The sequence below is a fragment of the Oncorhynchus keta genome, chromosome 25 (assembly GCF_023373465.1).
Source record: "Oncorhynchus keta strain PuntledgeMale-10-30-2019 chromosome 25, Oket_V2, whole genome shotgun sequence".
NCBI classification, from domain to species: Eukaryota; Metazoa; Chordata; class Actinopteri; order Salmoniformes; family Salmonidae; genus Oncorhynchus; species Oncorhynchus keta.
Window position 1 is genome coordinate 4,062,689 of NC_068445.1, and position 27,030 is coordinate 4,089,718.

The window sequence follows — 27,030 nt, forward strand, 5'->3', positions numbered from 1 at the left end:
AGCTATTCAGGAGATATAATGTATCCCGGGTGAATGCGTCTCTAAATGACCATTTCTGAGGCATCAACTTTATCTACAAGTAAAATGGGTTGCTCTACAGTACCATGACGGACAAAGCATGGGTTACCTCAGACCATTCAGACAACAGTCCACTCTGTGAACCTTTGACCTCAACGCTCACCGCAAACCTATCAGCGTTTCTGTTAACAGGCTCTCCTCCCACAGCCAGTCATTAACGGAGTATTGAAGATGGAGGATCTCCTTATAGAGTTCCTTTCATTAGAGGTGCCTATTCACTGGGGAGAGGTGAGTCACCGTCAGCTCCCTCTTTCCCAACCTCTGATGTCTGAGCACTTTCCAGGAATAACCGCAGCCATTCTGCCAGTCTACACCATGCTGCTTTATTTCTCATTAACACACATGCTGCTTCCTTGTCTATAACACTCCTTCTCCTTCTGTCTCGTTCTCTTTTGTCTCTCCTTCTCCAACTCTCTATGTCTGTCTGTTTGCCTCTCGGTCTGTCTGTCTTAACCCACTTTTCCCCTCTTAACTCTCTCTCGCACAGACGCACGCTGTGCTTTCCCATTAAGGCCCCCGGGAACACACTCACACGCGGTTGGTTACCTGTGACCATCAATAGGCCACATCACAATAACATTTACTCCATAGAACCCGGCGCTGTGCAAGTGAGTCAAAGTACAAAACAAACTTTCCAAAAACAGCACACAATGAATCACATTACGGTTCATTTCCCGAGAAGAGCCCTTGAGGCCGGAAGGACCCCCAGGCCCAGCGTGTGACAGAATGTGACAGAAGACCGAGCCAGAGGAGATGTGTGGAGAGGTGTTCCATCTAATGAGCTCTTCCTGGTCTTTTCTGTCATCCTGCAGACTAATGATACAGGACTGGTAGTCTGGGGCCATCCTCCTACATGTTCAGCCAGAGAAGGAGAAGCAAAGAGGGCTATGATAGCTAGTGATGGGGATAATGAGCCTCCTGATCCCAAAAAAGGAGAGGACTACCGTAACAACCTTTACCATGCTGTTCATATAACCTTATGGAGGGTATCTGCTCTCATCTCTATGCACTGGTGTTGGAATGCTCTCACCCGGCAGATGACGACATCTCACAGCCTCGAGTCTAAGCCACTGTTCATTAACAAGTGGGAAAACAAAGAGTATAAGAGAGTATAAGAAGAACAAAAGGAGAGTCGAGGATATCCGAGAATGAGATTGAGATCGAGCTAGAGGGAGGGAGAGAGAGAGAGCGCAGCGAAGTGATAAGAAAGTACAATAAATGGGGAATGAGGAGAGAGAGACCTGTTGTCTTGGGGTATACAGCCGGTCAGTGTGGCAGTGAGGGAAAATGTATAGCTGAACTGGATAGCAGGCTATGGGTGGCAGAGGGACAATGGAACATAAGCTATTATTGCCAAAGTGAGTATTACTAGAGGTCATGGGCCTGCATCTGAAGGTTCTGTTAGTACACAACTGAATAATAACATACACCGTTATTACTCTGGGCTGGGTAATAATAGGGCTGGGGATTTGCAGAGACCTCACAATGATTATTCAGACCCCTTTGCTTTTTTCACATTTGGTTTACGTTACAGCTATATTCTAAAATGGATTCAATCGTTTTTTCCTCCTCATCAATCTACACACAAAACCCCATAATGACAAACAGGTTTTGAGAAATGTTTGCAAATGTATTAATAAAAAAAACTGATATCACATTTAAATAAGTACTCAGTCCCTTTACTCAGTACTTTTTTGAAGCTCCGTTTGGTAGCGATTACAGCCTTGCGTCTTCTTGGCTATGACGCTACAAGCTTGGCACACCTGTATTTGGTGAGTTTCTCCCATTCTTCTCTGCATATCCTCTTCAACTCTGTCAGGTTGGATGGGGAGCGATGCTGCACAGCTATTTTTAGGTCTCTCCAGAGATGTTCAATCAGGTTGAAGTCTGGAGTCTGGCTGGGCCACTCAAGAGCATTCAGAGTCTTGTCCCGAAGCAACTCCTGAGTTTACTTGGCTGTGTGCTTAGGCTCATTGATCCGTTCATCTTTCCCTCGATCCTGACTAGTCTTCCAGTCCCTGACGTTGAAATACGTCCCCACAGCATGATGCTGCCTCCACCATGCTTTACCGTAGGGATGGTGCCAGGTTTCCTCCAGACGTGACGCTTGGCATTCACGCCAAAGAGTTCAATCTTGGTTTCATCAGACCAGAGAATCTTGTTTCTCATGGTTGGCAAGTCCTTTAGGTGCCTTTGGCAAACTCCAAGTGGGCTGTCATGTGCCTTTTACTGAGGAGTGGCGTCCGTCTGGCCACTCTACCATAAAGGACTGATTGGTGGAATGTTGCAGAGATGGTTTTCATTCTGGAAGGTTCTCCCATCTCCACAGAGAAACTCTGGAGCTTTGTCAGAGTGACCTTCAGGTTCTTGGTCACCTCCCTGACCAAGGCCCTTCTCCTTGGTTCTAAACTTCTTCCATTTAAGAATGATGGAGGCCACGGTGTTCTTGGGGACCTTCAATGCTGCAGAAATGTTTTGGCACCCTTCTCCAGATCTGTGCATCGACACAATCCTGTCTCGGAGATCTACGGACAATTCCTTGGACCTCATGGATGGGTTTTTGCTCAGACATGCACTGTCAACTGTGGGATCAGTAGACAGGTGTGTGCCTTTCCAAATCATGTCCAATCAATAACCCTAACCTGAGCTCAATTTTGAGTCTCATTAGTAAGGGTCTGAATATGTATTTCTTATGTACAGTGGGGAGAATAAGTATTTGATACACTGCCGATTTTGCAGGTTTTCCCTACTTACAAAGCATGTAGAGGTCTGTAGTTTTTATCATAGGTACACTTCAACTGTGAGAGCCGGAATCTAAAACAAAAATCCAGAAAATCACATTGTATGATTTTTAAGTAATTAATTAGCATTTTATTGAAATGGTGGCTGTTGTCGTTGTGTTGCTGTTATACTGGCAATACTAAAGTGTCTATAAGAACATCCAATAGTCAAAGGTTAATGAAATACAAATGATAGAGGGAAATAGTCCTATAATTCCTATAACAACTACAACCTAAAACTTCTTACCTGGGAATATTGAAGACTCGTGTTAAAAGGAACCACCAGCTTTCATATGTTCTCGTGTTCTGAGCAAGGAACTGAAACGTTAGCTTAATAACATATAGCATACTGCACTATTACACTTCTCCAACACTTTGTTTTTGCATTATTTAAACCAAATTTAACATGTTTCATTATTTATTTGAGGCTAAATTGATTTTATTGATGTATTATATTAAGTAAAATAAGTGTTTATTCAGTATTGTTGTAATTGTATTGTTGTATTGTATTGTTGTAATTGTAATTATAAAAAATAAAAAAAACCCGTCCGATTAATCGGTGGCTGCTTTTTTGGTCTTCCAATAATCGGTATCGGTGTTGAAAAATCATAATCGGTCGACCTCTATTTCTAACATCTTATAATATGCTCATTAAAGTTTAAGAACACAGAATCCTTGAAAATTGTTCATGCTAAATGTAATAATAGGTCGAGTACTGCAGGCTATGTATTCTTAAATAGATTATACAGTGCAATCAAGTCAATGTGAGTTTGTCCAGAAGTTTCCTGGGCAGGATATGTGAAACAACGAGTATGTTTCTCCTGTGGATGACTGAGGAATCACCAAGGCAACACAGCTAAGCTCAACAAAGCCAAATACATCAATACCTGTTATCTATTAACCATGACGCAATAGTACTATAGCACCACTCACAGAGTCACCAATCAGCTCCTTTGACTTTTAAGCGACAGGGGGAAATAGGATAATAGCTTTCAGAAGGCATTTGATATTAATGAATTGTTCTACTGTAATATATCAATGCAGGATAACAGAAAGGCTATGATTCAGCCATGGAAATGTCATGCTGAGAAAAGCTAGCTAAATGAAGATAAATCTAGAGTGGGACAGAGTTAAGACAGAATTTGCACTAAAAGCCTCAGACCATGAGAAGGTATGTTGCTGCCTTGGACCCATCTTAACTTTACAGTGTTAAATATATGCCATTTAAGCTTCTGCTTTTATCCAAAGCGACTTACAGTCATGCATGCATACATTTCCCGTATGAGTGATTACTAGGTTGTACCAACGCCACTGCGAAGTGTTGCCCAAAACAGCATAGCAAAGCTCAGTTAACATAACCATCTCCAGCCTTAAACTGCCAGGTCAACATCTGGGCTGCGTGACACGTGGAAAGGGAAGGGAAAACGTTTCTGGCGTCTCTAGCGTAGAGCATCCCTTCATTTTACATAATAATAAGAGCCCGCAGTGAGTACAAACCTGTCCAAAGCAGTTTGGGATATCCTGAGAGCGACAGTGCTGCCGTTTAGAACACCTCTCATCAGTCTCTCAGAGGAGGGGGAAGTGGTCCCTCTCAAGTATTATCAGACCAGAGCTACTCTGATACATGCTAAACAGGTGTCTACTGAAGAGTATCTCCATCATTTTAGTAGTCATTGAAGAAAGTAGTGCAGGGTGCCCTAATAGTATGCTGGATCCCCCTTTCAATTGACGGCATCTCCCACTGGAATCCATCCTCAAACCCCGTCTACATCGCACACACATTCAATACGCCATCTGGCCTGCAGGTGAGTGCAATCCTCTCCATATTATTCCATTGGGACACACAGATAGATCAGGTGCACTCCCGCCCCCAGCATTAGAGGCATTTCAATCCATTGGTGGTCCATTAGTAAACTGCAGTTTCCACATACGTACACTTATAAATCCTAGATGCAATCCTAGATGTCATTTAAATAGCAAAACCTCCGACCATTCCATGTTCAAATCAAATGTTATTTGTCACATGCTTCGTAAACTTGTGGCTTCCTGTTAAGTGAGTGTGTGTGTATGTATGTATGTATGTATGTATGTATGTATGTATGTATGTATGTATGTATGTATGTATGTATGTATGTGTGTGTGTGTGTGTGTGTGTGTGTGTGTGTGTGTGTGTGTGTGTGTGTGTGTGTGTGTGTGTGTGTGTGTGTGCGCGCTTGTGTGCGCGCTTGTGTGTGCGTGTAGTTTAGGGCTGGGAATTGCCAGGGACCTCAATATACGATATCATCATGATACTTAGGTGCTGACAGGATATGTATTGCGATTCCCACGATTCTATATGAATTGCGATTCAATACTGCAATTTGATGTTCCACCGTTTTTTATCAATCTAGTCAACTATCGATATAATATTGTCCCAAAATAATATTGCGAAATGTAACTGAATCAATTTTTCGCCCATTACTAGTGTGCGTGTGTGTGTGAGAGAGAGAAAGAGAGCAGTACAATAGCAGTAGGCTATTGTCACATTGGTATAAAAGGAGACCATGGAAACCAAAGTGCACATATATACAAATAATAATCAGTGGGAATAGTGGACAGGTGTGCGTGATGAAAGTTCCGGACTGATCCGTGACAGTACCCCCACCCCCCTCCCCCCTCTCTATACTTGTTCTATTCCTCTCTGAGAAGATTTAAATAGAATCTCAAGTAAAGTCAAACTAATCCAGCTTCACCTCTTTTGAAAAGTGATGACACAGTGGCAATAATAGTTTCTAGTTATAATAATGTTCTTTATTGTGGAAGTGGCTAGAGACAGAGCATCTAGAGACAGAGCATTTATCGCTGACACCGTTTTTTTCTCTCTCTACTGCCTGCACCTGACATCCACCTGACATACTACTGACAGTGTCATGCAGTGTCATTCTGCATAAACGATGGCCAGGCAAGTACTGTTGCTGAGTGAGGAGGGGGGAAGTGACACTGTAAGACAGAGAACATTTTCAGAAAGAGACTAAAAGAGAGTGGTGACACAGGGAGAGTGAAAACACAGAGGGAGAGAGAGCGAGAGAGAGAGAGAGAGAGAGAGAGAGAGAGAGAGAGAGAGAGAGAGAGAGAGAGAGAGAGAGAGAGAGAGAGAGAGAGTACAGAATGACAGAGCAGCGTGTATGTTTTGGCAGTGTTCCCGTCTGTCCGTCACCGTTAAGCTCTGGGAGGAGGAGAGCGGTCGTCCCAGAGAGTCAGAAGCTGCTGACAACGCAGGCAGAGTGCCCAGCCCCCAGCCCACTGTCACACGCTTCGCAAACCAGTATAGTACAGGACAATACAGTACTGAACAGTACAGAGCCTGCACAGCATCTTCAAACACAGAACCGCCCCATACGGCCTATAGCTGGCCCACCCACAACCACCCTCTCATCTTCCAACAAGTTTCTTTTATAAAGTCAATTACATCATCAGCTGTCACTAGGGCTGTTGCGGTGACCGTATTACCACCACACTGGCGGTCATGAAGGCAGTCAAATTCCAAGTGACTGTTTAGTCACGGTAATTAGACTTCAAAAAAGCTCTGATGCCGTTGATGGTCATTAGTAGCCTACCAAACTTGCTAACTGCCTGGTCCTCAGCACTCTATTGTCCGTCTTATCACTCCGACATCAATGCAAATGTAATCGAAATTCTAATCAAATACATCATGAGAGCCCAATAACTCATGTTGCACAACATTTCTGCAGGCTATGCAATTCAGCAAGAAAACAGAGTGATGGCCTCTATTAAAAAGAGGAGTATACCATCAACTTTCTATGGGTTAGAAAGTTATTTCTCAACTTTCCTAATACTAACCACATTGCTTATCTTTACAACAGCAGTGTAGCCTACCTAGCTGGCATGAAAATGAATCATGGGAAAAGTGTCCTGTATTTGCTATTTAAGTGTATAGATTACATTTTTCCCCAGCCCCTGTTTCGAGACAGCTGCATGATAATGGTCAATTCTAAATCAAAACAAATTTCACACATACACTGTATATGATTTAGTATATGTAAAGACAAGATTAAATCAAGAATATTCTGATGGGTGACAATACTAGTCTATCACTTGCAAATGATATATTATCAATTGTGAATGATGCCCAGCGTAAGAAACAATGCCCTTTAAAAAAAATAGTTGCACACCTCATGTAGCCAAACCCATAGGTCTATATGTTTTGATAAGGTTTGTATCACTAAAGTGACCAAATAGCGTTTTAAAATTAAGCACAAGTGGTTTAGAGCCTAGCTGGCATACATAAAAAGTGTGTGAATTTCAAGTTTTGGGAAGTTAATATTAAGCACATTCATCTGCTTTACAAGGGGTGTAGAGCCGAGCTGGCATACATAAAAAGTGTGTGAATGTCAAGTTTTGGGAAGTTAATATTCACCATAAGAATACACCTTTATAATAAAAGCATTACATGCATAATTGCATTTGCGGTCACTTTTGATAATGGTGTTTTCCCGCTAATGGAACATTCACGCTTATAGCCTTGCTGCGCTTATAAACGTGAAGAAATAGCATAATAGTTTATCAACATTTTAAGCTAAACGTTCAGATCTGTTGCGACAGCCACATTGCATACTTTTTTTGGGGGGTGGATGCTAGTGGTTGTATTAATTTGGGATCTACCACAACTGTCCTAGACTATGTTTGTAATATTTATTTCACACACAGAATAGAAAAGGTCAACTTTTGTACTATGGGGATAGAAGATTGACATAGGCTAGTGTTTTTGCTGTTCATTAGGCCTCATCTCGTTGGCTGATGAAAAGGAAATGTAGACAGTTCTTCCAAAATGTTCAATATGCACCTCGGAATTGGATAAGCGCAGGTGCATCCCCGGTGTGTCTGTCTTCACTTGTAGCCTGTGAGAAAGACCCAATCACGTGATGGAGAGCCATGTGAGTGAGAGTTGCTTCGGACCAGGCAGCATTCAGGGAGAAGGGCACAACACAGCACTCCAGGCCAAGGGCACAACAGCCAATGGCCGCAAATGGCATGTCCTTTTTTTAGGGTGCATTATGGCCACAAAAAGGGAACGCCATCATGAAATTCGAGGTATTAGCAAGTGCTTGTCAAATTGTGAACGAGAGACTGATGAAGTGTGAACAGCCTGCGCAAAAAACAGAGCAGAGCTCATGCCTTCAAGTGACTTTTTTCAAATCATCATTAGAGTGGCATCATGCAGCCTTACAATGTATTAAAAATCTAAACATATACTGTAGCCAAACGTTTGTAGAACAACTACAGTTACATTACTAACGCTAAATTAAGCATGTAGGAGTACCTATTTCTTTGTTAACTGCTCAACCCAGAATAGCCGTATGTGCCCACTCCCCAAAATCGTTTGGAGAAAATATCCCTTCTATTTTATTCAGCTGTGTTCAATTGTATTCTTCATACTATAAAATGATATACAATTTTAAGCAAATCTTGTCTGCTAAATGAACTAATGTAGCCCACAGCCATTTGGCATAGCTAGATCAGGACCTAGCATAAGGACAAGACCTGTCTAAAATATAATGGATTTATTGTGAAGGTGTAGGCTATATTACATGGATTTATTAGACTTTTTAAAATGTAGATGATCTGAAGGTGTGCATCAGTGGCATGCGTGGAAGCCAAGAGATGCTAAATGTGCTTTTGTTAGTTAATGGTCAAATACCGTGTGACCGACAGTTATTTGCTTGACAATCACCGGCTGACACAATTCCTGACCGCCACAGCCCTAGTTGTCAAAGTGCTTTAAAGATACCCGGTCTGAAGTAGAATAATTGATTATGATGATGTCATCATTCATCATCACGTCGTAGCTTGCAGTTAGCTACAGCACGTTCAATTACCATGACAATGACACATGCACCTTGGTTGGGCTGTGAGGTAGCGAGGACTTCTCCCTGTGTCTCTGTGCCAAGCTGGGGAGAAGGCAGGCTCTTACGCTCTCCCTGTCACTGCCTGACATTACCAGGTAAGAGGCACGGTCAGATAAGGGCACGACTCACTCTAACAGCACTGTAGTCTGTGCACAGCTGCTTCACAGAGCAAGAGAAAGTGTGAGAGAGGGAGAGAGAAAGCGAGAGAGGGAGATAGAGAAATAGAGAGAGAGTGAGTAAGAAAGTGAGAGAGACAGAAAGAATCAGAGAATCAGGTCAAAAGGAGCAGGCCACCTAGAAAACCCACGAGGCCCAAACTGAATTAGAGACGTACTAAATTAGAATGTGAAATTAGTTGTGGTTACCAAACTCGCTGTGAGAGCGTGAAAGCTTGCGGGGAGCTGCCACTGTCAACGGAGCACAGCACATGAATGAACAAGCAGCCGTCATCCAGCTCCCAGCCGCCCCACAACCATCCACATTTGCATACGGTAGAGAGAAGCCGCAGGTGGCTGCTTCACATCCCCATCTCTAAGGTCTTCACCCCCCAAAAACAGCCATAATACTCCACACTACAGTCGTGGCCAAAAGTTTTGAGAATGGCACAAATATTAATTTCCACAAAGTTTGCTACTTCAGTGTCTTTACATATTTTTTTGTCAGATGTTACTATGGAATACTGAAGTATAATTACAAGCATTTCATAAATGTCAAAGGCTTTTATTGACAATTACATGAAGTTGATGCAAAGAGTCAATATTTGCAGTGTTGACCCTTCTTTTTCAAGACCTCTGCAGTCCGCCCTGGCATGCTGTCAATTCAGTTCTGGGCCACGTCCTGACTGATGGCAGCCCATTCTTGCATAATCAATGCTTGGAGTTTGTCAGAATTTGTGGGTTTTTGTTTGCCCACACACCGCCGAATGTTGGTACCATTCTTTAGTCATGGTTGTGTTCTTAGGGAAAATTGTGAGTGAGCCCACACCCTTGGCTGAGAAGCAACCCCACACATGAATGGTCTCAGGATGCTTTACTGTTGGCATGACACAGAACTCATGGTAGCGCTCACCTTGTCTCCCCCTGACAAGCTTTTTTCCAGATGCCCCAAACAATCGGAAAGAGGATTCATCAGAGAAAATGACTTTACCCCAGTCCTCAGCAGTCCAATCCCTGTACCTTTTGCAGAATATCAGTCTGTCCCTGATGTTTTTCCTGGAGAGACGTAGCTTCTTTGCTGCACTTCTTGACACCAGGCCATCCTCCAAAAGTCTTCACCTCACTGTGCGTGCAGATGCACAGAGCAAGCTCTGTACTGGTGGTGCCCCGATTCCGCAGCTGAATCAACTTTAGGAGATGGTCCTTGCGCTTGCTGGACTTTCTTGGGCGCCCTGAAGCCTTCTTCACAACAATTATACTGCTCTCCTTGAAGTTCTTGATGAACCGATAAATGGTTGATTTAGGTGCAATATTACTGGCAGCAATATTTGTGCAAAGCAATAATGACGGCACGTGTTTCCTTGCAGGTAACCATGGTTGACAGAGGAAGAACAATGATTCCAAGCCCCACCCTCATTTTGAAGCTTCCAGTCTGTTATTCGAACTCAATCAGCATGACAGAGTGATCTCCAGCCTTGTCCTCACTCACACCTGTGTTAACGAGAGAATCACTGACATGATGTCAGCCGGTTCTTTTGTGGCAGGACTGGAATGCAATGGATTTTTTTTGGGGGGGTGATTCAGTTAATTTTCATGACAAAGAGGGACTTTGCAATTAATTGCAATTAATCTAATCACTCTTCATAACATTCTGGAGTATATGCATACATTGCCATCATACAAACTGAGTCAGCAGACTTTGTGAAAATTAATATTTGTGTCATTCTCAAAACTTTTGGCCACGACTGTACTTCATAATAATACTCTGGAGTTTAAGAGGAGCGTATTGACGAGGGTGCTAAAAAAAATCAATTGATTAAGCTTGCCATCATTGAACTCTGGAGCAGTGGAAACTCGTTCTCTGGAGTGATGAATCACACTTTACCATCTGGCAGTCCAACAGACAAATTTGGGTTTGGCTGAAGCCAGGAGAACGCTACCTGCCCCAATGCATAGTGCCAACTGTAAAGTTTGGTGGATTAGGAATAATGGTCTGGGACTGTTTCGTGGTTTGGGCTCGGCCCCTTAGTTGCAGTGAAGGGAAATCGTAATGTTCTAGCACATTCTAGATGATTCTGTGCTTCCAACTTTGTGGCAACAGTTTGGGGGAGGGCCCTTTCCTATTTCAGCATGAAAATGCCACCCATTGGGGGATCAACTCCATATTAGTGCAGTTGATTTCCGAATGAGATGTTCGACGAGCAGGTGTTATCCATCCATAGCCATTTGCCTTCGCGCCAGCTGAGAAACAACCCAGAGAGAGATCCCAATACCATGTACCTATTTGTTTTCCCTTTAATTTTGTTTAACTAGGCAAGTCAATTAAGAACAAATTCTTATTTACAATGACAGCCAAGGAACATTGGGTTAACTGCCTTGTTCAGGGGCAGAACGACAGATTTTTAACTTGTCAGCTCGGGGATTCGATCTCGCAAACCTTTCGGTTACTGGCCCACCGCTCCGACCACTAGGCTACCTGCCACCTATATGGCCACGGTCATGTGTGGCTCAGTCAGTAGAGCATTGCACTTGCAATGCCAATGGTTGTGTGTTCAATTCTCCCTGGGGCCACCCATAAATAAAATGCATGCACACACTTTAGAAAAAAACATCTACTAAACGGCTCAAATTTGTATTTTTATGTACACTTGAAGTGCGTGGTCCCATGGTGTTTATACTTGCGTACTATTTTTTGTACAGATGAACGTGGTACCTTCAGGCGTTTGGAAATTGCTCCCAAGGATGAACCAGACTTGTCGAGGTCTACAATTTTTTTCTGAGGTCTTGGCTGATTTCTTTTGATTTTCCATTGATGTCAAGCAAAGAGGAACTGAGTTTGAAGCCTCCAATTGACTCAAATCATGTCAATTAGACATCAGAAGCTTCTAAAGCTATGACATAATTTTCTGGAATTTTCCAAGATGTTTAAAGGAACAGTCAACTTAGTGTATGTACATTTCTGACCCATTGGAATTGTGATACTGTGAATTATAAGTGATATAATCTGTCTGTAAACAATTGTTGGAAAAAATACTTGTGTCATGCACAAAGTAGATGTCCCAACCGACTTGCCAAAACTATAGTTTGTTAATGACACCAACCTAAGTGTATATCCGACTTGAACTGTATATAGATATTCAATCACTTAACTACCACCCATCCTAAAGCAGCCTCCTACACACCCACCTCAGGCTATCTCCTCTCCTCTAGTCTAACCAGCTCTGTATCCCTCTCATTCTGATCATGTATAGTACATCTGAGTGCCATGGTGGTGAAGCTGGGGCTGGAGTTATTATTAATGACCCCGTCCCTCCCTGGCTGCTCATCTGTCCAGATGCTGGGAAGGTTCTTCCTCTGTCCCTCCATCCCTCTATCCACCCCTCCGCTCCACCGAGCCGCTGTCATGTTCCATCTTTCCGTGGGTGGGATAGATGGAGGGGGAACAGGAGATGTCTGTCGATCTGTGCTATGAACCTACCTAGCATCTCTAATATTCAACTCCCTCATTCAATATTCAACATTCAGCTCTCCTTCTCTCTTTATTTTTCTCCCTCTCTCCCTTTTTCTTTCTCTCCCTCCACGTCTCACTCTCTATATCGATCTTTCTGTCTTAATCTCAATCCTTCTCCCTCTCTTCTTGTTTCTCTCTCATTTGCATTGTCTTGATCATTCTTGCTGTCTTTCGCTCTCTTTCTCCACTCCCCTGTCATGCAAGCTGCCCCCTCCTCTATTCCACACAATTGAAAACTAGACACCACTTGCAGATCAGCCTACACCAATTCATTAACACAAACACAGACAAACATACACACAGACAAACATATACAAAACACAGACACAGACCAGCACCTATCAACCGGCTCTCTGTAGCCGATGTGAGTAAGACCTTTAAACGGGTTAAAACTCACAAGTCCGCAGGGCCAGACGGATTACCAGGACGCGTACTCAGAGCATGCGCTGACCAACTGGCAAGTGTCTTCATTGACATTTTCAATCTCTCCCTGACACTGCCTGTAATACCAGCATGTTTCGAGCCATAGTCCCTGTGCCCAAAAATGCCAAGGTAACCTGTCTAAATGACCGTGCGCTCACATCTGTAGCCATGAAATGCTTTGAAACACTGGTCATGGCTCACATCAACACCATCATCCCAGACACCCTGGACCCACTCCAAATAGCAACCCCCCAACAGATCCACAGATGTCGCAATCTCTATGTGAGAATGCTATTCATTGACAACAGCTCAGCATTTAACACCACAGTGCCCTTCACGCTCATAACTAAGCTAAAGACCCTGGGACTGAACACCTCCCTCTGCAACTGGATCCTGGACTTCCTGACGGGCCGACCCCAGGTGGTGAGGGTAGGCAACCACACCTACGCCACGCTGACCCTCAACACGGGGGCCCCTCAGGGTTGTGTGCATAGTCCCCTCCTGTACTCCCTGTTCAGCCACTACTGCGTGGCCGTGCACGACACCAACACCGTCATCATTAAGTTTGCTGATGACAAGACGGTGGTAGGCCTGATCAACGATGACAGTGAGACTATGAGCCTATAGGGAAAAGGACAGGAACAACAACCTCTCCCTCAATGTCAGCAAGACAAAGGAGCTGATCGTGGACTACAGGAAGGGCAGAGCACACGCCCATTCACATCGACAGGGTTGTAGTGGAGCGGGTCGAGATCTTCAAGTTCCTCGGTGTCCACATCACTAAGGATCTATCATGGTCCACACACACCATGGAAGGTAGGTCAAAAAGGGTGTACAATTCTGTTTGTACACTTGTTCACATGCAGATTCTTCTTAATAAAACAAGCCATTACACTTTGTTATTATCATGGTATTTCATATTAGTATTCAGGTTATTACTTGTAAATATGAATCAATTAATGAAGAAATGCAAGGTTGGAGGGGATCTGTCACATTTTTGTATTGACCCAAATTAACGGAGTCGAAATAAAGATATACCTACCTTGTCCTCATCTATTGGCTTTTCTGCATATGTAAAAATAAAACATAAATACAGATCATATTTCGATGCACAAAACCATTCAAGTGAAGTCTAATGGGTTTTCTCACACTTTTCCCAAAATATTTGCATGAAGTCACAAACCCCGCTGCTGCGGTCAATCGACCGTTCCACAAAGAGAGGACTCTGTAATGAGGTAAATCATGTACCCTAAGCTACTGAAAATAGGCATTTTACAAGATTAAATCATGCCATGAGTATTTGATTCTTATTAAAGAGATGGAGTCCAGACAGGCCACTTCATGAAACTTTTTGAATGGACATATAGGCCTATAGAGAGAATCCGCGAATCACACGCGCACAACCCCGTAAAAGCACCCGTCAATCAAAGCCACCATTGTATGTCAGACATAAGAGCAAATATTTCTCCTTTCCTTGAAACATATTCAAAAACATAGGCCTACGTTAGGCTTTATGAAAGTAATCTATAAGATAATGAATTGACAAGGAGAGTATGAAGGAGACAGCTATGTTATAGCATGAAGAGGAAATTGACAATCAATAAAACTAAAACAAATACACGCAACATGTCCATAGCCTGTTTATCCGAATTGCTGATTATCGAGGGGGAGAGTGTTGGAAAATATTTTTCAAATAGTGTGAGGACTGAGGGGCTATTATAATTTGAATGGATGTAAAAAATTTAAAATAATTTTAAAAAGACAGTCCAGCTGGACACTTTTCTACATTTGACATTTGCGAGAAGCAGGCTAGGCACTTCTATGCGTCAAATGGCGCGCAAACTCCATCCACATTAACAGGACAGAGAAACCAGACACATGTTCATTCCTCACACGCAGCGCGTAAATGATGGTATGAAATAAACAAAAACTTGTTTGTCACAAATGTAGCAGGTGGTGAATTCCCCAAATAACATTTCCACTCCGAGAATGAGAAATCACTGTAATTAATACATGCATTAACATAAATTAATGTAATGCCTGTTTTACAATCAGTAAATTACCACATGGGCATTCATAAAAGTGTGACAACGTATAGCTCAGGCTACTATTCTACTTTGCGGGGATAGGAGGGTGGCAATTTTTTGGTCTCACCGAGGGCGGAATATCGTCCAGGATCGGGCTAGATCAGTGTTGATTAGTCTATAAATTAAGAAAAGATCCCGTATCAAATTATACCTTGCCAGGTTGGAGAGGAGTTGGCCCATTGTCCATTTGACACAACGCATTATAGGCCTCAGAGCCAGAACAACCTTGTCGACTGCTGTTGAATAATGAATGGAGTTAACTAAATTAGCAAAACAATTGCTTTCAGTCATTAATTAAAACTCACGCTATTAGGTTAAGTGTATCTGCATGAAAATAAAGTAAATAAAACATTTTTAGAAAAATTGAAGGATATTTCATTTTCATGGAGGACTTCATCCATAACCACCAGTTCTACAGCTATTCAATTACCGTCACAGCCCCGGTAAGGTGCCAAAATAAATACTCTGAGAAGCTCTGCAGCTCATAACTAACTGCTGGGGAGTTAAGACAATCCGAAATGGCCTACTATCAGACATCCAAATACATGAAAAATAAACATGAACACAAGCGCAAACAATTCACCAAATGAATGTGACCAATTAACGGGAGACAGAGAAACGCATTCTGGAGAGAGATGGGCCTATGGTGCATTTTCACCACACACCCCTTCCCTTCTTATTGTGTCGACATTTTCAATTGGGGATGTCATTTATGTAAGTACTAAGCTGTGGTGTAGACCGCAACTCAATTGTTTTGGATAGGTCTACAACAGAAAATCCGTGTGAAACATTAATGTTCACTGACTACCAGACAAGTCAAGTATATTATTATCATATTCATTAAAAACAGTATCAAGCTGCATTTTAATATTTCGGATTTAATATTTCGGATCGATACAGACCCGACCCAATTTGGATCTGATTCTCCCTCATGTCGGACATGTTTTGGTGTCGGATCTTGTCCACCTCGGATCCGAATCCGACGACCGCGTCCTGTCAGTGTCGGATATGAATATCATGGATCCAATTCGGTCCAGATCTCCATTTCTGGATCAGAGAAGACATCTAATGTACATATCTACCTCAATTACCTCACAACCCTGCACATCGACCCGGTACTGGTACACCGTGTATATAGCCAAGTTACTCAATGTGTATTTATACTACTACATGTTATTAGTGTGCTGACTTTTTCTTTTGACTGTCAGTATACGGCCACTAACTCTTTTGACTCGTCATATACACTGCTGCTACTGTTTATTATCTATCCTGTTGCCAAGTCACTTTATCCCTACCTATATGTACATATCTACCTCAATTACCTCGTACCACTGCACCTCGACTCGGTACTGGTAAATAATCATTGTGTATTGATTCCTGATGTTATTATTTTTCGATTATTTCTCCATTTTCTTTCATTCTGAATTGTTGGAAAGGGCCTGTAAGTAAGCATTTCACTGTTAGTCTACACCTGTTGTTTACGAAGCGTGCGACGAATACAATTTGATTTGTTTTGACCGTCTGAGAGTGCCTTTACAGTGCAAACCAACACAGTCTTTTGAAAGCGTGATCAAAACAGAGTAGATACTGAAGCTTACGAAAATACACAAGCCCACACTATACTGTACTCTGCTACTCTCTGTACTTACTGTACATTTTACTGATCCAGGACACTTTAGTCCCGTCAACACCTCTGAAATCCACTGTGTTAAAATCCTCCTTTCAACAGAGAGTCCATGCAAGCAGTCCCCTGCACAGTGCACACTGACCAGAACAGTAAAACATCAGCTTCGACAGTGTGAATATTCTCCAATAGAATACAGCAGCGCATAAAAACAGTAATCCACATGATGATTAGACACATGCAGTTAACTAAATGCAGTTAACTGCGTGTGTGTGCGTGTGTACCTACAGTCAGGCTTCGTCCCACGGAGGAGAGAGACAGTGCTAACATCCAGACTCAGAGCCAGCTCCACACTACCACTGCAGCTGCTGGCTTTACTGTCCTATATGAGACACACACACACACACTTGCACACACACACACATAGTGCATAGCAACGGGCAATCAGCTGTGAGGAAGGTTCTTTCAAATACTCCACATATCCACTCCCACCCTCCCACCTCGGTAGACGCAAGACTCTCTCTCTCTCTCTCTCTCTCTCTCTCTCTCTCTCTCTCGCACGCACGCACGCACGCACGCACGCACGCACGCACGCACGCACGCACGCACACACACACGCACGCACGCACGCACACACACACACACACACACACACACACACGCACACACACACACACACACACACACACACACACACACACACACACACACACACACACACACACACACTAAACGAAATAGGATATGCAAGCAACACAACTGCCCACACAAACAAACACACTCACTGAACTAAGGTAAAAAGAGACGCTGACAGTGTAATCCTGTGGGACTGTGTGACGTAAGGAGAGGAAGCAGGGCGTGGCACTCAGGACTAGAGGTCTTCAAGTTGGATCTGTTCTGAAATGGATCTGTGGATTTCCCACTCGACCCGATATGCATACATTTTTTTATTTTAATGGAGACCCGTTCAGAATGGACCCGAGGACAGTCAGACCCAAAGGACAGTGGAAAACGGACCCATGCTGGTTTGGATCGGAGAGACCTGTTCAGATCCGAGAGAAAGAGAGAGAGAAAGAAACCTCCTACTGGGCGCTGCCAGCGCCATCAACAAACAAGCCATATTGATCCATGATCCATAATTACGTGTCATTAAAAACTGGGTATAACAAATTACCCCAAATAATATTTGTTGTGTTTTGATGTGTTGCCTATTAAAAACATTATAGTTTATTGTTTTTTACTTTCCTAAAACAATAGTTGTCTATCTCATGGTTCAGCTGTTGGAGATTTGAGCGATATAGAGATCAGGCCATTGCATGCATATACTGTAGGCCTGTAGGCATAGGCGTCCACTGTATGATATTTACATTTAAAAAATAAATATTCATGGAGACAAGCTTAGGCCTAGCTCTAGAGCGACAGAGACAGATATGCCGGCACCATGTACCCAACATCCACATCTTTACACTTGTCGAATAGGGTACTACTGCTATACAGATATGTGACCCGTTTCAGGAAACTAGGCGTCTTGACTTCACAGCAGAGCCGTTTGAAATGCCTTCTCGAACATGTGAACTTCCATGTGCCTTAAAACCTCTTAAGCCTACCCCTTACTCTTAAGCCTACCCATTACTTGAACATTCTGTTAAAAATCGCGCAACATTTCAGCGTCCTGCTACTAATGCCAGAAATATAGTATATGCATATGATTAGTATGTGTGGATAGAAAACACTCTGACGTTTCTAAAACTGGTTAAATCACGGCTGTGACTATAACAGAACGTGTGTTTCGTCGAAAAGCGCAAGGAAAACTGATCACAAAAAAATGGGAAAAATATCAATGCGCCACTTGCATGTATTGTCTATGGGACAGCAAATTAGATGGGGCCGAAATTGCAAGTCCTACAGCTTCCACACGATGTCGCCAGTCTTGTCAATTGCCTGGGAGTTGTTTCTTGGTCAAACAAGTAAGAGAGACCCCATTCCTTCCGGTCTCCGACAGGATGTTTTGGAAGAGTGATTTCCGACCATGATTTGAAGACGTGGAGCTATTGAATACACATCGCCCCGTGATCAATTTGATAGAATATTAACGTTTACTAATACCTAAAGTTGGATTACAAAAGTATTTCGAAGTGTTTTGTGAAAGTTTATCGTCAACTTTTTTAATTTAAAAAAATTACGTTGCGTTTTAAAACGCTGTTTTTTTCTGGATCACACACTTTTCATAGATCAATATGTTGGGTATATATGGACCGATTTAATTGAAAAAAAGACCCAATAGTGAGGTTTATGGGACATATAGTGCCAACAAAGAAGCTCGTTAAAGGTAATGAATGTTTTATATTTTATTTCTGCGTTTTGTGTAGCGCCGGCTATGCTAATTATTTTGTTTACGTCCCCTTCAGGTATTTCGGGGTGTTGCATGCTATCAGTTAATAGCTTCTCATGCTTTCGCCGAAAAGCATTTTAAAAATCTGACTTGTTGGTTAGATTCACAACGAGTGTAGCTTTAATTCAGTTCCCTGCATGTGTGTTTTAATGAACGTTTGAGTTTTAACGAGTGCTATTAGCATTTAGCGTAGTGCATTTGCAATTCCAAATGGCTAGATGGGACGCCTGCGTGTCGGGTGGGCTTAAGAGGTTCATAAAAACTTTTATGCCATCTGTAAATACGAATAAAGTTGTTAAATTACGAGCCTAGTTGGTTTATTCAAAGAAAAAATAAGAAACCTTCCTGAGATAATGAGTGGGCTGGACATGAGGAGAGATGAGCTTCAGATTGGTCTGATGCGTAGCATCTTGTGTCCATAAAATGAGCTGGTCGTTATGCGTACATTATCCTTTCTACTGCAGTTTTCCCCCCTAAAGATTTAACGTTAGCCATGGAGAACTGCAAATATGTTGCTACTGTTCTCAATAACATTGCTGCCTAGGAAATCCCTGATTTAGGTAAAAACATTTTAATTGAAGAAGACATTGTAGAGTCTTCTGATGACAGTGATGGGGAAGAAACGACGATCAACGTGTATTAACTGTGTGTAACGTTAGTGATGTTTTCTCAGAATGCCATTTTACATTGCATTGAACTTATTTGGTTAGCTAGCTATGAAAATTGGTTTGTATTGGTAGTACTATATGGCTTGGGATAATAGTTCATTGTTTACATGTCTAAACAAAAGACCCAAAGTTAAAGCTTGCTGTTAGCTAGCTAACGTTAGCTGAGGATAGATGGCTAGCTTGCTAGCTAACAGTAACTTAGATGTATGAACCAAATGTCAGTGATGTTTTCTCAGAATGCCATTTGGCATTGCTAGTTAACTTTAGCTAGCTATTACTATCAGTTTATATTGCTAGTACTCTATGGATTGGGTTTATGGTATGTAGCTAGCTACACGTCTAAAGAAAAGACCCCAAGTTAAAGCTTGCTGTGAGCTAGATAACATTAGCTGACGTTAGATGTCTGGCTAGCATTACATGTATGAACTGTGTGTAGTGATATCTCAGAATGCCATTTCACATCTATTGTATAATAATGCTAAAATATTTGTATCTGGAATTTGTCTTTCAGCATCAGTAGAACACGCCTGACTCTCCTCCACCAGTCATGCAAGGATACAAGGAGAATGGTCTAATGCCTCCCATCACAAAGAGAGCTGGCCCAAGCAAGCATAGGTTACACCTGAAGCATGAGGACTTGCAGCGAGTTGTGAACTTCCTCAACAACTACGCAGAGGATAATGTAATAGTATCACCAGGATGCCACCCAGGACACAAACACTTTGGTGGAAAGCTGCTGCCATCCCATGTGACAAAAGCCGCAGTGTGGCGACTACAAGGAATCGATGACAACACTTGGTATTTAAAGCATAAACACGATTTGATTATTTTATTGAGCTCCAACATGATTGGCACTACTTTTATTCAGGGCCCCTACTGAACAGTCTGGATCTAAACTTCCTAATCACAGGCCACACCAAGTTTGCCCCCGGCTGGTACTTCGCGCCTCATCAAGCAGCGCTTCAGAAAGACCAGAGTGAACACTTTGTCTGAGATTGCTGGTGTTGTGAAGGACAGCATTGTGACGGGTCAAAATCTCACAGCTGGTTGGACTGGAGGATGGTACGAGTGTGTTTCATTTGGTGACCTCAGAGAGGACAGGAAACACACATAACTATATCTCTGAATGTGCACATTTCTCAATTATGAGGTTTGAATGAGTAAAGATGAAACTATTTGTGAAATGATGTAATGTGATGTTAAACCTTTAATGTGAGAGAATTGTATTCCCTTTAAAGTTTAACTAAGGCATTGGCCTGCCCCCATGAGCACAGACACGATCCAGCTTCATGGAACCATGCTTTGCTATTGTTATGAATAAAACCCCCTCCTGAGGAAATCCTCTTCAGACTAAGCAATTTGCGAATAGTTATTGAATTCCTAACCATACCACGTGGAGCATTGGTTCAACTCTGAGACTATCGATCCCGACAGAATAAGAGCAAATCTTAGATACTAATTACTAATCTGCAGCTTTAAATTATGTCAACCTGGGATGCGAAGACTGACAACCGCCAAAACATCTATTCTATGAGAACATTTCTGAATTTTACTCTAAAGTATCCATCCTAACCACAAAATACTTTAATCTTCAGGGAAGCAGAGAGAGAGAGAGACGCTCGGATGAACTCTCCAACAGACAGACAGAGACGATTCCAACAGAATCGACAGCCACTTCCCTTTGTCCACCAAGCCGTCATATCGGCTTAGCCCACTAGGGAACTATCATTTCCTTGTAACCATATCTACTGTTTGTGTGTTTATGCATTTCTGTGATTATTTAGTTAGTTAGTGAATAAATTACAAGACAATTGGTGTATGGATGATTCATAGGAAAGGCTGGGTTTGTGCAGATAACCAACAATATACAACGTTTGCAATGAGACTAATACGTTTGCAATAAAGAATAATATTAAAATATCTGAAAAGTTATATTAAAAATTATAACTTTCCTTGGTGCCGACTTCCTAGGTAACTACATTTACACGATTAGTTTAATCACGTAATTATAATTACAGAGAATTGATTTGATAAAATAACACTTCACTTGACATTATAGACAAAGGAGAGCTCTCCAGTAGGTACCGAAATATTCAAAGGCCCTTTTCTCAAAAGTGTGTTTACAAGTTTATCAACTTTGAAAGCAGAAATACTTTCCCATTGTTCCTCAAAACTACAGTGTATTACATACCATTTTGTATCTCTGAGTCTCTACTTTTATTCAATGTAAAAAAAAAACGATTTCAAATTTTGCAACATAAGATTTTGAGCCGTTCAGTCACATATACAGTACATTCGCAAATTATTCAGTCCCCTTGACTTTTTCCACATTTTGTTACGTTACAGACTTATTCTGAAATGGATTAAATACATGATTTTCCTAATCAATCTACACACAATACCCACAATGACAACGTGAAAACAGGTTTTTAGAATTGTTAACTATTGTTAACTCACAGTTAACCAGTCCAACGCAATAACAACCTGCCTCTCTCTCCTTGCACTCCACAAGGAGACTGCCTGTTACGCGAAGGCAGAAGCAGTCATGTAAACATTCATTCAAACAGCACTTTCGTGCGTTTTGCCAGCAGCTCGCCCTTGTGCGTCAAGCATTGCGCTGTTTATGACTTCAAGCCTAGCTAGCTAGTTAGCGCACACTAATAGCATTTCATACGTCACTCGCTCTGAGCCTTCTAATAGTTGTTCCCCTTACTCTGCATGGGTAACGATGCTTTGATGTGGCTGTTGTCATTGTGTTGCTGGTTCGAGCCCAGGGAGGAGCGAGGAGAGGGACAGAAGCTATACTGTTATACTGGCAATACTAAAGTGCCTATAAGAACATCCAATAGTCAAAGGTTAATGAAATACAAATGGTATAGAGGGAAATAGTCCTATAATTCCTATAATAACTACAAACCTAAAACTTCTTACCTGGGAATATTGAAGACTCATGTTAAAAGGAACCACCAGCTTTCATATGTTCTCATGTTCTGAGCAAGGAACTGAAACGTTAGCTTTCTTACATAACACATATTGCACTTTTACTTTCTTCTCCAACACTTTGTTTTTGCATTATTTAAACCAAATTGAACATGTTTCATTATTTACTTGAGGCTAAATTGATTTTATTGATGTATTATGTTAAGTTAAAATAAGTGTTAATTCAGTATTGTTGTAATTGTCATTATCACATTTTAAAAATATATATAAATCAGCCGATTAATCGGTATCGGCTTTTTTGGTCATCCAATAATCGGTATCGGCGCTGAAAAATCATAATTGGTCGACCTCTGGCTTTACTCAAAGCAACTGGCATGTCATTAGTAAAGATTGAAAAAATTAATGGAGCCTAGACAGCTGCCCTGGGGATTTCCTTATTCTACCCGGATTATGTTGGAGAGACTTCCATTAAAGAACACCCTCTGTGTTCTGTTAGACAGGTAACTCTGTATCCACAATATAGCATGGGGTGTAAAGCCATAACACATACGTTTCTCCATGAGCAGACAATGATCGATAATGTCAAAAGGCGCACTGAAATTTAACAAAACAGCTACATGTAGTATGAAGTGAATTCTGGTTAGAGCTGGGATGAGAAGCTCAACCCTGCAGGCATCCTCCAAGCTAATAGCTATTAATATCACACACTGTGGGGATCTCATTGGCTCTTCAAGCTAGCAGACAGAGAGAGAGAGGAGAGAGAGAGACTCCAGCCACACGTCAGGAAAAAGACGTGTTTAAGTGCCGGAGGCTAAGAGAGAAAGACCATGATCTGAAAATTCCAGAATTAAAAAAGAGAGTGAGAGGTTGACAGAAGTTAACACAAAGACAGGTTGTCAGAAAGGTGAACCGCTGAAGGCGTGAAGAAGAAAGGAGAAGAGGAAGGTTCAGAGAGACATGTAAACAGCCAATACAGGGATGGAGGGCAGGCGATTTCGAAAGGGAGAGAGCATTGAGAGAAGGATAATAATAAGTGATTTTTGTACAGTAATGTTGTTGCTGGCAGACCCATAACAGCCTGTGACAGGGAAGAGAGGGGCACCAGGCCTGGCACTCACAGCAGGGGATGCCACTCTCCAGCGGGCAATGGGCAACAGACTGCAGGCAGCACTAATCCCTATGGTGGCACAGCGGAGAGAGGGCGGTGTGTGTTAGTGCATGTGTCTGCAAGTTTTTTTATATGAGAGTGTTTGTCCCTTTCAGTGTAATACTGCAGTATCTGACTGTCAGCAGGTTTGATGGATGCTGAGGAAACCCATAAATTATGGGATTAACATCCAACATCACACTTCTAATGCTGCAAAACAGAGCAGGCTATTCAAATGCAGACTCTGGCTACTCATCGGTCAACATGATGTTGTGGTTGGAATCTAAAGGCATTTCTGATGGCTCAGTGATGATACAGATGGTATTAGCATAATGACAGGCCTGGGAAGACATGACTATGAACTGTGGCGCAGAACGTTGTTTTGATGTTTTTCATGCTTGACAAAATGTTGCTTGCCTCCAGGCCTCATGGAATATGTGTTTGAGAGTGTGTTCCCGTGTGTGTTTCCAAGTTGATGTGTAGTGTGTGTTTATTCGAACAGTGCATTCAGAAAGTATTCAGACCCCTTGACTTTTTCCACGTTTTGTTATGTTACACAATTATTATACAAGTTATTAAATAGCTTTTTTCCCCCTCATAAATCTACCCAAAATACTCCATAATGACAAAGCAAAAAAAGGTGTTTAGAATTTACGTAAGTATTCAGACCCTTTACTTAGTACTTTGTTGAAGCACCTTTGACAGCGATTACATATTCAAGTCTTCTTGGGTATCATGCTACAAGATTGGCACACCTGTATTTCAGGTCTCTCCAGAGATGTTCAATTGGGTTCAAGTCCGGGCTCTGGCTGGGCCACTCAAGGACATTCAGAAACTTGTCCTGAAGCCACTGTACTTGTCCTGTTGGAAGGTGAACCTTCACCTCAGTCGGAGGTCCTGAGCACACTGGAGCAGGATTTCATCAAGGATCTCTCTGTACGTTGCTCCATTCATCTTGGTTTCATCAGACCAGAAAATCTTTTCTCATGGTCTGAGAGTCCTTAAGGTGCCTTTTGGCAAACTCCAAGCAGGCTGTCTTGTGCCTTTTACTGAGTAGTAGCTTCTGTCTGGCCACTCTACCATAAAGGCCTGATTGGTGGAGTGCTGCAGAGATGGTTTTCCTTCTGGAAGGTTCTCCCATCTCCACAGAGGAACTATGGAGGTCTGTCAGAGTGACAGACAGCCAAAAGAAGGTATTTGTTTTTCTTGGTCACCTCCCTGACCAAGGTCCTTCTCCCCCGATTGCTCAGTTTGACTGGTCGGCCAGCTCTAGGAAGAGTCTTGGTGGTTCCAAACTTCTTCCATTTAAGAATGATGGAGGCCACTGTGTTCTTGGGGACCTTCAATGCAGCAGACATTTTTTGGTACCCTTCCCCAGATCTGTGTCTCGACAAAATCCTGTCTCGGAGCTCTACGGACAATTTCTTCGACCTCATTGCTTGGTTTATGCTCTGACATGCACTGTCAAATGTAGGACCTTATATAGACAGGTGTTTCTCTCCAAATCATGTCCAATCAATTTAACTTACCACAGGTGGACTCCAATCAAGTTCTAAAAACATCTCAAGGATGCTTAAAAAAGTTGTATTTTTATTTATTTTTTTATAAATGTGAAAAAAGTTATGGAGTATGGTGTGTAGACTGATGAGGATTTTTATTTATTTTAATACATTTTAGAATAAGGCTGTAACGTAACAAAATGTGGAAAAAGTCAAGGGGTCTGAATTCCTTCCGAAGGCTCTGTATATATGAGGGCTGTCTGTTTCATACAGAGTCATTCATAAAGTCTTAACGGTGCCGACTACTGGCCTTTCCACTTCCTGAGGACAAGGGCACTGAACCACCAGACTGACACAAGAAGGACCAACACAGTTCATCATATCTGCGGGCTTGCCTCCTGTCCTCTATGTTGGCATTAGCGTGAGTGGTGAGTGGAGTCTAGTGCGTGAGCCATCTGTCTGCTCATTAGTCACAACACATCACAGGACACACACACAGTATGGCAGCCCGGGCAGGAGCCCCCAGAGTGTTTCCGATCCAGGGTTCGGAAACACTCTTCAAAGCCTTCCAGTCACTGAAGCCCTTTCAGAGGACCTACGCCAGCTCACAGCAGCGTTATCAATGAACCCACACAATAGAATACTGTAGTGGAAACAGTGAGCTACAGTGGTTACTCAAGAGGCAGACAAATTGACAGATGTCAATTTAACGTCTAGTGTTACATTTGGTTGAGTTCAATGTGAAATCAACAAAAAAAATGAAGGCTGGCACCACTACTCTGTCTGTTCTGCCTACCCATCTGGAGGTGTGTTGAGGTGGGTATACTGTATAGAAAGGTTTATGGTCATATGCACATCCTTAAAAACATAGGTGCTGGGCTAATAAAGAATAGTTGTGGAGACCCGGAAGGACCGCACCCTGTTTATGCTCCCAATTCATCACTTTATTGACTATGTTTCCATCCAAACCAGATCTTCCGGGGGTGGTTTGGGCGTGAGGCTGCCCTCCTGGGTCATATATTTGTAACGATCCCTTGCGTTATGCAGACACTCCTCTGGGTAACTCCGCCGTCTGAAACGCTCATCCAGACAGTCGACTTGTTTGTCATAGTCGCTCTGTGTACTACAGATCCTGCGTATGCGACTGTATTGGCTGACAGTGAGGCTCTTTTTCAGGGGTGTAGGGTGGAAGTTATCTCCGCGTAAACAGGGAATTTCTGTCCGTCTGCTTCCTGTATACAGTAGGTCAGTGATAAAGCCACCCCTCTCCCCCTTTATCAAAATGTGTAGATACTCACTTCATGTGCATCAAAGGTGAGGGGGAATGTCAGATGTTCAACTGCTTGTATTGATGAAAGAGTGGAATTGACAAAGTTCCTCTGCTGTGTCCTGGATTAGAAGGAATATGTCATCAATGAAACGTTTCCAGCGCTTGATATGGTGCAAGAATGGATTGTTAGGGCTGAAAATCCACATTCTTCTCAAACAACCCCATTTACAAATTGTCATTATTCAGTGTCATTTTTACTACCCCTAGCAGTTCCCTTCTGTTGAACGAACATGTACAAGTTCTTAGTCAGAACAATCTCAGCCAGTTCAACAATGCAGTTGGTGCTTGGGAGAGTGCCAGTGGGTCGTTGACGAATGATAGTGTTGCCATGGCTTCTAGGCCTCCCTGGTGGGGGATGTGTGTAGACAGGGATTCCACATCAACGCAAGCCATAATCATCCCTCCATTACTATTGTGCATCATGTTAAGGGTGTTAATCATGTCCATAGACATATGTGTACATATGCCGGGAGGGACACCACACTTGTTT

General features: G+C 42.4%; 1 protein-coding gene across 9 annotated transcripts in view; it reads right to left on the bottom strand.

Annotated features, from left to right (window-relative positions):
* The window catches only part of LOC118358022 (multiple C2 and transmembrane domain-containing protein 1-like), a 213,395-nt gene that overhangs the window by 129,671 nt on the left and 56,694 nt on the right, over window positions 1-27,030 (bottom strand). Inside the window, exon 1 of one of the 9 annotated variants that reach the window (XM_052478512.1) lies at window positions 16,853-16,973. The exons of the other annotated variants lie outside the window; for them this stretch is intronic. Coding sequence (XP_052334472.1) covers window positions 16,853-16,894 — 42 coding nt within the window. The 5' untranslated portion in view covers window positions 16,895-16,973. Of the gene's footprint in view, window positions 1-16,852; window positions 16,974-27,030 lie in introns of those variants that run through there. 9 annotated transcript variants of the gene reach the window in all.